The sequence below is a fragment of the Chelonia mydas genome, chromosome 1 (assembly GCF_015237465.2).
Source record: "Chelonia mydas isolate rCheMyd1 chromosome 1, rCheMyd1.pri.v2, whole genome shotgun sequence".
Classification (NCBI taxonomy): Eukaryota; Metazoa; Chordata; order Testudines; family Cheloniidae; genus Chelonia; species Chelonia mydas.
Genome location: NC_057849.1, coordinates 51,853,902 through 51,867,558, shown reverse-complemented (window position 1 = coordinate 51,867,558; position 13,657 = coordinate 51,853,902). Strand labels below are relative to the sequence as shown.

Genomic DNA, 13,657 nt, shown 5'->3' with positions numbered 1-13,657 from the left:
ATATAGGGGACTGGAACACATGACTTTTGAGGAGAGGCTGAGGGAACTGGGATTGTTTAGTCTGTGGAAAAGAAGAATGAGGGGGGATTTGATAGCTGCTTTCAACTACCTGAAAGGAGGTTCCAAAGAGGATGGATCTAGACTATTCTCAGTGGTAGCTGATGACAGAACAAGGAGTAATGGTCTCAAGTTGCAGTGGGGGAGGTTTAGGTTGGATATTGGGAAAAACTTTTTTCACTAGGAGGGTGATGAAACACTGGAATGCGTTACGTAGGGAGGTGATGGAATCTCCTTCCTTAGATATTTTTAAGGTCAGGCTTGACAAAGCTCTGGCTGGGATGATTTAGTTGGGGATTGGTCCTGCACTGAGCAGGGGGTTGGACTAGATGACCTCCTGAGGTCCCTTCCAACCCTGATATTCTATGATTCTATGAAACAACCTTGGGTAGATGCAGGCATACCAACAAAAATTTGCCAGTGTATCTTTTCATTTGGGGAACTCTTGCTAGTATAATCTATGTCTCCACTAAATGGGTTTGCCACTATAACTATACCGGGAAGCCCTTGCCAATCTAGATAAGGCCTACATTCCAGATAGTCTCACATGTATAACAAAGGGCCTAACTTTGTCCTGGAAAACACTTGTTGCTGGTGATGATGCACGAGCAGCAAAAAGCTGGGCTGGAGTTTCAGAGCCCAGGGTGAGTTTGCAGGGCCGGCAGGATAAACATACTGGAAGTTGAGCACAATTGATTTGGAAATTGATACAGATTGCTTGTGCATGCTGTGACAGGATCCCCGGGGTACAGCCTAGGACTGTGGGACCGCTGTGCCCCCTGAACTCTCTCCAGCCTTGCCTGTCTCTCACAATGCCTTGCTAGTGACCAGCAGCAAACCCCTCCAGGAGCTGTGATCACTCAGCACAACAGCATGTGGAGCCCCACACCCAGCTATATTGCATGAATGCTCCCAGAGACACTCATGAATCACACAGAGACAGGCATCAGAGCAAATTCCCCCCAGCTCCCAGTACTGTACCCCAGGAATATACCGTCTTGTACTGCTCAAGATGAGTAGTGCAAATTTATTAATTGGTTCACCACTTCATCAGTGGAAAGTGGATATTCACCAGCCTTTGTAAACCAGAGCAAATTTGCCACACACCTCATATAAACTCACTGGTAACGATAAACACTTAAGCAAATGTGTTGACTATAAAAGATAGATTTTAAGTGATAGGCAAAAAGTCAGTTACCAAAAGAAAAAAAATAAGTTTGCAGTGTAAACTCTCAACCCTATTAGACTTGGCAGCAAGTATATTAAGCAGTTTTTCTCACCCCACTGGATATTGCAGTCCTTAATATACAGATTTGTCCCTTAAATCTGGATCAGTCTCCTCTGTTTGAATCTTCAGTCTTCTTCTCAGTGTCTTTGTTGTTTGCAGCATAGGTGGGGGCAGAAGAAAAGGCCCCCCATCTGTTTTATAACCTCAGTCCCATGTGCTTGGGGACCACAAGTCCAGGCATGTCTGGGGGCATTGCTGAGTCTCCAGGCAAGGTTGAGCAATTCCCCTGCTGTGGCTTCATGCAGGTGAATCATTGAATTGTAGCTCCTTTGCTGGACAATGGCTGTTGATGGTTTGATTGATACCCTGCCCCGGGTGTTGGTTACATTCCTTTCTCTTGCCTTTGGTGAGCGAATATCTGGCTGATTCCCCAACTTACAGCATTATTTTCGTGACAGCTATAGAACACAATTCTCATAACTTCATATGCATTAATGATATACATATGTGGATAGAGAAATGACTTTCAGCAGGTCATAACCTTTTCCCTGATACCTTACAAGGCATGCTTCATATGTAAGATCACAGTCATATACAAATGAGGAATATGGGGGTTACAGGGCACTGCCCCAAGGTACAGAATATCACACATGCTGTTTCGAATTGTGTTCTAACGTGTTAACTAAAGCAATCTTAAATTGCAGCATAGGTAAAGGAACAAATTCCTAGGGTTAAATACATCCAGAAACAAATGTTTACTCCTTTGTCTATGCTACAATTTAAGATCGTGCTCATTAACCTGTGTTAGAACACAATTAAAAATAAGTGCACTACTGGATCTTCCTAAAGCAGTCCTGGCTCTCATAAAACTCCAAGATTATGAACCTGAGTCGCAAATGGCAGGTGCACTCCCTTAATCTGGGTGCAGATATCACACTTGCCAACTAATAAGGTTACAACCTCCAAATCCACTAGTGTCACTTTGCTCTTGTCCAGATTAAGCCTCAGCTAGTGCACCCTTGTTCATATTGTGATTATAGAAAGACAGTAGATTCCAGTGCACCATCTGGGTCTGACGAGATGTAGAACTAGTTATCATCATGTTACTGAATACGTTGCAATCTGTTTCCTCACTAACTCTGATAGTGGATGTGCATACACCTTGAAATGTACCCCAGTAGTATCCCACCCATGAGTCCTTTTCCTTTAGGCATTCAACGTGGGAGGAGGGAGTGGTTCAAGGTTAGGACATGTTCATCATCACATGCAGTCGGGGAGAGGGAGCACATTCTTGCCAGGGATGTTCGTCCTTTACTTTCCTGGTCACTAAAATTTGCTCACAATTCTTTTTTAATGTCACTTCAGCAGGATAGTGATGTCCTGGCATTGCATTAATCAATTTCTATAAGGTGGTAAAACTTACAATAGTGCTTAGCTGATGATTGAACTCTGTTCATTAGTTCCCTAGTCTGAGCAACATTTTTAGACCAGTTAGTGCAGTGTAATACATAGGACAATTAAATGATCTGTTTCTATTAAGATTTCTAGTCAATTAATACATGTAATGGGTATTATGGAATTATAACATATTAGAGCAGTGGTCACCAACCCGTCAAACGCCTGGTCAATCCTGGAGACTCTCCAGCATGCCCCTCCTGGAAATGGCCAGCAAACCCCTGAGGCCCCGTGGGGTGCGGGGGGGAGGCAAGGGTCTGCGTGCGCTGCTTCTGCCTGCAAGCACACCCCCGCAGCTCCCATTGGCTGGGAACGGAGAGCTGTGGCCAATGGGAGCTGTGGGGGCAGTGCCTGCAGAGGGGGGCAGCACATGGAACCATGTGCCTCCCCCAGGGGCCGCAGAAGCCCATTGTCCCCTTCCGGGAGCGGCGTGGCCACATGGTGCACTACAGGCTGGCAGGGTGGCCCGGCTCGTGATGGGGAGGAGGTGCTGATGTGCCTGAGTGGGGCTGGGGCAGTCAGGGAGCCTGCCTTAGCCCCGCTGCGCCGCCGACTGGGAGCCGCCTGAGGTAAGTGTCCCCCTCCCGGAGCCAGCACCCCATTACCCCCTCCTGCACGCCAACCTCTGCCCCAGCCCAGTGAAAGTGAGTGAGGGTGCAGGAGAGCAAGCGACATGGGAGGGAGGGGGGATGGAGTGAGTGGAGCAGGGGCAGATCCTGCCCTTAAATTCAAAAAGTGATCTTGGGCGTAAAAAGGTTGGAGACCACTGTATTAGAGCTAAAAGCTTGTTTGCACCTATTCAGAGGTGAACATAACAAATGAATATATCTTTGCTTACAAATCTAAAATGTCAGCCAGAAATGACAAGTAATACAAACCTAGAATTTCAATAGAACAAACTGGAGAAATTAGGCAGGGTTAATAAACAGTGTTCAGTTCTCAATTGTTCGTAGGTTGTTGGGTTTTTTTTAAACAGCAACATCACTTGGAACAGATTCAGCACATTCAGACAAATTCATTTACTTGGATAACTGCTTTTGTGGCAGCTAATGGGCCCTATTCCCACTCTGAAGTCATCTTGATTTGAGATTATTGCAAACCTCTGGTTCCCTAGCTAACTTAACTCGGCTGCCTTCTGCACCTATTGCGTTTTTCTATTGTTGTACAGGGTAATGTTAATAGTTCTGCTTTTTGAATATATATGTGCAATATGGCTGAGTTACAGTTGCCATGGAAACCATTAGTTTGAATTTCCTATTTTAGTGGTGTAGTGACGAGGCCAATGTATAATCACTTGTGTTTGACTGTGGCGGTATCTGACTGTATGGGGGTGTCTCTCTGGATTACTGCACTAGCACCTATTTTGAGGTATATTCTTGCTGCTTCACTAATTGTAATGTATTATTTTTAATTATGTTAAAGTCCTGTACGGTTTTGTCTGAAAGGAGAGTGGTTTGGAGTGGAATGGGGGAAGCAGCATTTCTAACTCATCTGACAATCTGCAGAGGCTTGTGTCTCTTTTGCATGCTACTGATCACCTTTCTACAATAGCCTCTGTCAAAATACCATAAAGATTACAGGAAAGATTCAGAGTTTGCAGTCCAGGGGAGTGGAAACTGCAGCTGCTTTAAGACATCTTTGCACCCTCTTGATCCTGGTCTGTTAAGGGGGCTGGAGAGTCCCTCAGCATAATTTAGACAATTCCTCTAAATTACAGCAGCCTCCCCAGGCTGTCCTATGGGTTAACTTGCAGTGCTTCCTGGAATTTTCACAGTGTTGTCTGATGTAGCTCCTCCCACCTCCAGAAAACCACCTGCACAGGGACACATAAGGGGATCATGGGAGGACAGCTTTATGGCTGCATTCCTCAATTCTTGCACTGGGGAATCCTCCCCATTTCAAATACGGGACTTATGGGCCCCTTTACACTTCTCTGGCCAGCACTTTTATGTAACATAAAGTGTCTAGAGCAGAGGCAAGGATCTTGCCCTAGATGGGGGGGAGGGGGCAGAAGCAAGGTAGGTATTTAACAATTTTATTTAAAAGCAAGAGTTTCTTTTAAATCTTAAACCCTTTAATTTCCCCCAGTCAAACTCTTGTTTTCAAAGAGGCTGTAGTAAAAAGGCAGTCAGCAGCAGTGGGGAGTGATTTAAATGACTGATTTGCATTGCTTAACTTTTTAAAATCTAGCTGAGGCTTTGTAAAACTAATTTCAAAATTTGCTATGGCAAATTCAAATTAAAATGTATAACAAACTACATTCTAAATGATTGATTGTTTATTTTCTTTGAATGTCAGTGCTGTAAGGGTTTAAAAATTATTTACATTTTACAAATGCTATTGGCAAAATATAAAATATAGAGTTAAAGCTCTGCTCCTTCTAACACTTAAGCTGGTATGTAACTGTTTACCTGAATGATCAAATTGACTTCAGTGGGACTGCTGGTGCTTAAAGTTAAGCACGTGCATAAGTGTTTGCAGCATCGCAGATAAAATTTATTTTTATTACACACTTCCTAGGGGGACAAAATCTTTGTCTCATCAAAATAAAATTGCTTCAGTGTTAGCAATGAAAGTTATTTAGACTTTAACAATGAGTGACAGGGTTGGTGAGATTAGATTTTTATTGGTAAATGTTGATAAACGTCGTTTCCACAGTACACACACAAACTGCAAAAAAAATTTCCATCAATAATGATCTAAATTTACAAATAGGCCAAGTAAGAAAAATGCTGCTTGAGAAATTAGAGTTTGATTTAAGAATATTTACTTTGTATATTTTGACATGATGTTGACAATTTGTGTTTTAACAGTTAGAGCTTTAACTTTTTGAATGGCTGCATCTACTGTAATTAAATAATTATCTGATCCCTCTCCCATAATTTCCCATGACTGAAAATTTAGATAAATGAAAATCGAAAAAAATGCTTAAAAATAAACATTGATATTCTCCTTTGAAATTATCAAAAAATAAAAATTGAATTCTGTCACATCTAGTTATTGTGAACTCTTCATGCACAGAGGCCAAAATTGTCAAGCCGTATTTTGAGGACCTAATGGTAGTATTTTCAAAAGTACCTATGTGACTTGGGAGCACAAATCCCATTGACTTCAAACTAAAAACCCTGATGGAGGAGTACAGCCTGATTATGTAAAGTATTTCAGCTTTCTTGACTTGTGGAAGTTCAATATATACAGGAAAGTGGTGTTGGTTGCAATTATAGCTGGCACTGTTTGCTTATCAATCTTGTATTTGTGTATGTGATATTCTTCCAGTAGGTATGTTAGAGGCTCTGGACTTTTCTTCTTCAGCACAGATGAGCATTTTAAGTGTGAAACAGTTTTTTGGTTTTTTTTTAAACAAAAAAATGTAAAATCTGGAATTCTACTAATAATTAGGAAACCAATTAAGGAACCAGGTACAGAACACCCACTTCAGCAATTTAAGGATATAAAATAGGAAGAAAGTAAAGAATTAACAACATGAAAACAAATTTTTGAAATCGTGATTATTTTTTTAAATCCATCCTGGTCACTAGCAGCTAACACCTCTCATTAGTTTAATATATTGGATGTTATATGAGAGTTAAAAGAGGTATGCACCTTTAGCTAAAGCTGCCTTATGGCCACTAAGTTCCTGAAGTTTTCAACAGGTACCCTCTTCCTTCCCTGTCCCCAAGAAAACCTTTTAAACTTGAAAATTGTCTTTACTTAAACTTTTAACCTCCCCCAACCTTTAACAACAGAAATGGTTCTATGCCTTCTTATAGAAATATAGTAATGTATATGTTGTCTTTTAAATCAAAGCAAGAGGGTACTTCAAATAGGACTATAATGGATATCCTGGTTGGACAGTTGAAGGCACAAATTGTCTTATGTAACTATATCTTTTTATTAGTTAGACAATGCAGTTGCTGAAAAGGAAGTGCTAATGTTTTATGTCACTCTAAAAATCAATAACAATTGACTCAGAGCATAAGTGTTCGCATTCTGTAACAAATGTTTGCATTTAAAATTAGTCGTTGCCTAGAAATAGTTAAGAAACAGGGAATTTGTGAGTGACCTATATGAAAGTCTGAAATAAAATTATCTTAATTCAGATAAGACACTTAATATTCCTGAACTGTTTCAAAAAAGACCTCTGTTACTCGTGGCTGTCTAAGAACAAATGTCTAAGTGTAAAGAGAAACCTAATGACAGGTGAACAAGAAGTCAGAATATTTGGGGTTCGGTACTTAGTATATGCAACTAAATATAGAGAAATACTGACTCACTAGAGATTTAAATTTATCTCTAGTCACCCTTGCAATGCACAAGTTATATGTAGATAGCTATTTACTGAAAATCATGTCCTTTATGTCTAATAGCAATCATCCATGTATCCCATTGACCTCAGTGAGAGCTGTGGATGCTCAGCTGTTGTGAAAACCAGGCCTGAAGAATGCTGAGCAGATGAGGAATTTTAGCTGTACAAGTGGGGTGAAGAAATGAGTGAATCTTCATGCTTAAGTGTAGGTCTTATGGTGTTCGTTAGTGCTAGACATAGTGCAGTGAGAAACTGTGTGAACTTGGCCAGTGCACCTACTCCTGACTTCTGCTACCCCATCTGTTCTAGTAGTGGATCTCTTCTGAGCAGAGCCTGCCAGTAAAAATGATAGACTTGAGGAGTGAAAGAGCTCTATAATGGTTTCTTATATGCACTCCCAGCTGTTCCTCAGCTCCCATCATTTCTCTGCTTCCTCACTTCCCTTCTGCATTGGTTTTTGACTCAAAGAAAACAAGGAGAGTGTTTCACATCAGCATACAACAGCATCAAGAAAGGGAAGAGGAACTTCAGGTGCAGTTGAAACCCAAGAAAACACTAGAGAAGTAGGTTGGTGCTGCAAGGAAGCTCTACAAAGATCTAAATCTTGACTGTGACCAAATGGAAAGTGTGAGTGCTGATACGAGCACTTCATCCTTCCTTTTAATGTATGTGTTGTGCAATGAGGTATTGTAATCTGTACCCTGGCTAGTTTCTGTCATTCAGCTATATAACGGATTGATCTTTCATGTGAATCTGACCTTCAGAGTATCAGTATAAACTTGATAACTGCACACTAACTGCCTTAAATTACACCAGAACAGAGATTTAATTAACACTGCGGTCGTCTTTTTTCTGAAAATAAATACAAATGAATTTACTATTTCCTGTTCTATTTAGGGCATTTGATGTGGAACTTCTTTACATAGCTCAGCTCTTGAAAATACCAATAGCAGAGGTTGCTGTCAACTGGACTGAAATTGATGGTGAGTAAATTGCTTACCCACCTCTCATCCCCTTGAGTGTCAGTCCAGAAAGCAATACCTTTGTATCATCCTCTAGTGACACAAACACTTTTTTCCAAACTTGAGGACCTGTTGCATTGACCCTTCTCCTCATACAGCCATCCAGTTGTAAAAGACCTGAAGGCAGTAAGGCTGGCCAGCTTCCCTGATGGCTCCACTTCCAATACTTCCTTTCTCCGGCCCTTTCTTGTGATGGCTCCAAAACTCTCACCTCTCCCATGTACAGGCTCCCCTAGGTCACCCTCTTTGCTTCAGGTTTCTCACAGTGCCTTTTGCTTTCCAGCTTGTAGGGAACTCTGCTATAAGATACAGAGATAGCACATTCTACCTAGCATGATGTCTAGCCCTATTGAAGAAGGGTTAGTTAAATTGTTTGCAAAAAGAAAAGGAGTACTTGTGGCACCTTAGAGACTAACCAATTTATTTGAGCATAAGCTTTCGTGAGCTACAGCTCACTTCATCGGATGCATACTGTGGAAAATACGGAAGATGTTCTTATACATACAAACCATGAAAAAATGGGTGTTTACCACTACAAAAGGTTTTCTCTCCCCCCACCCCACTCTCCTGCTGGTAATAGCTTATCTAAAGTGATCACTCTCCTTACAATGTGTATGATAATCAAGTTGGGCCATTTCCAGGACAAATCCAGGTTTTCTTCTCCCCCGCCCCCCTTTTTTTTTCCCACACACACAAACCCACTCTCCTGTTGGTAATAGCTTATCTAAAGTGATCACTCTCCTTACAATGTGTATGATAACCAAGGTGGGCCATTTGCAGCACAAATCCAGGGTTTAACAAGAATGTCTGAGGAAAGGTGGGGGGGGGAGGGGAGCGAGCTAGGAAAAAACAAGGGGAAATAGGTTACCTTGCATAATGACTTAGCCACTCCCAGTCTCTATTCAAGCCTAAGTTAATTGTATCCAATTTGCAAATGAATTCCAATTCAACAGTCTCTCGCTGGAGTCTGGTTTTGAAGTTTTTCTGTTGTAATATCGCAACTTTCATGTCTGTAATCGCGTGACCAGAGAGATTGAAGTATTCTCCAACTGGTTTATGAATGTTATAATTCTTGACATCTGATTTGTGTCCATTTATTCTTTTACGTAGAGACTGTCCAGTTTGACCAATGTACATGGCAGAGGGGCATTGCTGGCACATGATGGCATATATCACATTGGTAGATGTGCAGGTGAACGAGCCTCTGATAGTGTGGCTGATGTTATTAGGCCCTGTGATGGTGTCCCTTGAATAGATATGTGGGCACAGTTGGCAACGGGCTTTGTTGCAAGGATAGGTTCCTGGATTAGTGGTTCTGTTGTGTGGTATGTGGTTGCTGATGAGTATTCGCTTCAGGTTGGGGGGCTGTCTGTACAGAAGGACTGGCCTGTCTCCCAAGATTTGTGAGAGTGTTGGGTCATCCTTCAGGATAGGTTGTAGGGTTTGTGCTAGTGCTTTTAAGATTGTGTCTTGAGTGATTTTAGGAAAGAAAAACAAACACATGCTTTCTTCCAGTTACCTTTGCTCAGGTTCTAAGTCTAGTTGCCTGAACAAAGTGTGATTTATTGTCCAGCAGTAAATTTGTGTACATAGGCCACTGTAGCATATGTTGAGCCACTATCTATTTCTGACCTAGAATGTCCCACTCTCAGTATAATTTCAAATATAATTTAAATGATAAAGCATTAACTTTTCAAGTGGAAATGTTTATTAAAGTCAAGGGCTAAATCATGGTGCTGAATAAGCTAACAATGCAGATGTTCTCTGGTTAAATCTATCTTATTGATGATAACTTTATTGAAGGTGAACACTTGTTTAAACATTGTCCCTCTGATTTTTTTGTATCTTTTATTAACCATAGGTTCGAAACTGGTTCCCTTTTGGAGCTGGCTGCAGATGGGCAGGGATCTTCTTTTTATACGACTGAGATATTTGACTGGTGCCTGGCGTCTCGAAACAAGCAAATCTAATTAGGTTATTTACATTCTCCAAATGCATTATTACACATAATGGAGCATGAGAACTATTTCGAGTGAACTAAAATGTTGAAGAAAGCTGAGGTTACTCTTCATTGCTGCTGTTATGTACTGCATTTTTGCAATGTACGTATATTTTATAAAATTGCCGATAGTCAAATGTTTCTATAATCTGAAAGAAAAAGCATCTTTAAACGACATACGTTTTGATCCCAGCATCTGTTTTTTCTTTTGTTCTGTAGCAGCTTTAAAGGTTCTTGCATAAATTCACCCAGATTAAATAAACAAATCTGATTTTGTCTCACTGTGCACTTGGAATTCCCGTTAATGCACATTAAAAGGAGCCCATATCCCATGAAGTGCAATATTGTGGATGACCAAAGCCCTTTTTGTTTCTGTGTATTTGAACACACACATATGTTGTGATTTGGAATTGGTAATAGTGGTATTAAATTACTTCTATGGATTTAGGCTATTATTTTAAATCTTTAAATGGTATGGCTGATATTAATGGATTTTACTGTGTTATACAACGAATGTGCTATTTTCCTGAGAACTTGTTCAGTAATCTCATAAAATTCCAATTGTAATCTATCTTGACCTGCAATTTAGAACACTTAAGTCTGAGATCTTACTTCATATTCACTCCCCATGGACCATAACATTTCCAAAAGAAAGCACATTTAATTTTAAAATGCTCTCTTTTACAATTAGATACAATCTGGCCATTCAGGTGAATACTATATGTACTAGACTGGGAGCCTCAAGAACTGTTGTACAGAGGCCAGGGAGAAAGTAGTTTGATACTAACAGACTGACACCTTGGAGTTGCTGGGGGTTGTGTGTGTTAAGCATGTTTGGTTTTTAGCTGTGAAGGTCATGAGCTTTCAGCTTTAAGGGCTGGGCTTTCTATTGATAAAGTATCTCAACCTATCATGGAGCATAACTTTAAAATGGCAAATGTCAAAAAGGCTCATTTGTGATTGCCAAACAAGTAAACCAGTTTCTTGAAGCTACCATAAAGGGTAATACGTGTCCCACTTTGTTAAGAAGTTTTTCCCATGAGCTTGTTTAAAGCAAAGAAAACTGAGTGTACAACCAGTTGTACTTTCAGATATGTTAAGTTGAAATCTGTCTTTTCTCCTTTTACAAGTTGTTATACACTTCTAGGGTTTGGTTACCTCAGTTTTCTGGAGGATGAAGTGGTACTAAAATAAAATCTCAATGAACATGTTCAGTTTTTGTTTTGTAGTCTTCACTTCCTTTGGTGTTCCTTTTGTAGATCTGTCACTTCTGCCAAATGAGTTATGTGACTGGTTGCTGCATTAACCAGAATAAAGTGATAACTGCTCACTTGTGGTAAGTGTTCTATTCACTACTGATGTGATAGGCAGGGCTGGTAGTATCACCTGTTAAGGTTGTTTGATGTTTCCCATTATAAGATCATGTTCTCAGAAGCTTATAACTTTCTCAAACTAACCATTTGGGCTGCAGTTTTCCATGCAAGGTGTCTGCCTCAGTCTGATTTTGAAAACTTCAACTGAATATTTTTGGCAGCTTCTTAGAAAGAAGCTAGGGGAATTCAGTTGTTGGGTTTTTCTTTAAACCAAGAAAACTACACACAAAATACGTGCATTAAAAGAATATTAGTAAGCAATCCTTCCAGATTAAATATCACAGGATTTGTCGGAAAAAACCATTATATTAGATTATGGAAATTACTATGCATTTGAGCAACACTGATCATAAATCTGTGTATAACAAAATTAAAATGAGAGGCTTAAATAATCAGATCTCATCATGAAGCTGGCAAAAAACAAACTTCAAAATTATTTGTTTCACAGCTTTCAGATTTGACCTACTTTCATTTCTCCAAAATTTTCTGCAGGACTTTAATCAATATCTTCAGGTTTTGAATCATTATCCAAATGTTTCTTTTACTGAAAATAGTTTTCAGTAATGAAGATTTCAGTAAACGAAAAACATCAGTGATTTTGAAAACGTTGGACAAAAATTGATAAATGTGGCAGAAAGTTTTGCAAAAGAGATTTTTTAATAAAAAGCTGTCAAATTTATCAAAAGTTTTTTTCACTGGCCATTTTCTGTAGAAAAATAGCCTTTCAAAAAGAAAACAATAAATTCTTTAAATTTTGACAAGCCCTAAAATTCATCTAATTCTTTTACTCAGGATTCTTCCATTGTTATTGGATAATATGAAGCAATGGTGGAGCAGAGACTCCATCATTAAGAATGTGTATAGATATCCATTGTAATGCAACTTCACAATAAACTCTTTTCCCTGACATTTTCCATATGTTGTCTTTTAGCACACTCCCCTTATATATAATCTGACAAGACATTTGGAACATGACTGCTGCAGGAAAAAAGCCTGAGTAGTAATTCTGTTCTGTTAATAAAATATTCTCAATTTTTTTAGTAGCTTGACCTGGAAATTACAAATTTGGTCTGAAAAAAGTTCATATGCAGCATTTTTGGAACACTTGGAGAGTTAATTTTGAAACTGTTCACTACAGTTGGTCTGTCTTGAGGGTGCCACACATTTTCTGAAGTCCACAAAGCTCCTGGTGGAGTCTGAAGTCTACATGCTCTCCTGCAGAGAGGAGATAGGGATTTAATTGCTAAACTGTTCCAAATGTGGCTCAGCAGAGGCAAGAGATTCCAAGAACACCCATTACAAGTGAGTAACTGCCTGTTTATTGTATTTGACAATAAAATGACATAATTCTGATACTTCGTGGGAGTTTGTTTATTCCAGTAAAGGACAGTGATTCACTTTGATCTTTTTTGTAGATAACCTTTTCTGCAGATACACAGTACATCACAGGCCAAATCCATCACTGGTATAACTCCTGAATTTAGCTCTATATTCTCAGTCCACGGGCTCAATGACACTGCAGCATTATTTCAGGGCAATGCACCTGGGCACAAGTAATAAAGCAATTTCAATCCATTTGGAATGCGCAGAATGAACAAAATGATGAAGTGTCAGCAACGAAAGGCAGGAGATGGCTCCAGTTCATTCTGCAGAACTCTATTGAATATACCAGTTACAGAATTCAAAACAAATATCTGAGGACATTCCCATACCAACTGGCAACAAATGCCCAGATTAGTTTTACAACTAGTTTTTACACAGGTGCGATGCAAATTTAAACTGAATTAATGTTTGAAAAGTACAGATACATCCTTAGCTGTGGCATACACACCTTCAATATCTATTCTTGAATCCCTATACTAGTATTGCTTCTACCCATAATTATCAATTTACCATGTACCCAAGAGTGTGCTAGATGTTCAGAGACAGAAAAGTTACAATCTACAAATAGATCAAATACAGGCAAGAGAATGGGAGAACATAATTTTTCTTTATCCCAATGGTTATTTACTACATATATTTTAACATTTGTCCCTTAGCCTTTGTTTAACATTGTCATATTAAGCCCCAGCCTCTCTTTCTTACTGTTGCTATTTTTTCAATATTATATAAAATAAAACATACATTTGAGATCATATCCTGGCAGCCACCCTCACCTGTGAATCTATTTAAAAGATTGATCGCTGGAAGGGGAAATAGAATATGTATAGCTGTACT

General features: G+C 39.6%; 1 protein-coding gene across 7 annotated transcripts in view; it reads left to right on the top strand.

The window, feature by feature from the left end:
* Nucleotides 1–12,795, top strand: part of ALG5 (ALG5 dolichyl-phosphate beta-glucosyltransferase) — a 49,988-nt gene extending 37,193 nt beyond the window's left edge. For 4 of the 7 annotated variants that reach the window (XM_037892692.2, XM_043532211.1, XM_043532226.1 and 1 more), the window contains 2 exons: nt 7,944–8,029; nt 9,930–11,281. In XM_037892692.2, coding sequence (XP_037748620.1) covers nt 7,944–8,029; nt 9,930–10,042 — 199 coding nt within the window. In that variant the 3' untranslated portion in view covers nt 10,043–11,281. Of the gene's footprint in view, nt 1–7,943; nt 8,030–9,929; nt 11,282–11,326 lie in introns of those variants that run through there. The other 3 variants (XR_005224341.2, XR_006286564.1, XR_006286565.1) reach the window with 2 other exon arrangements.
* The last annotated feature ends 862 nt before the right edge of the window (nt 12,796–13,657 follow it).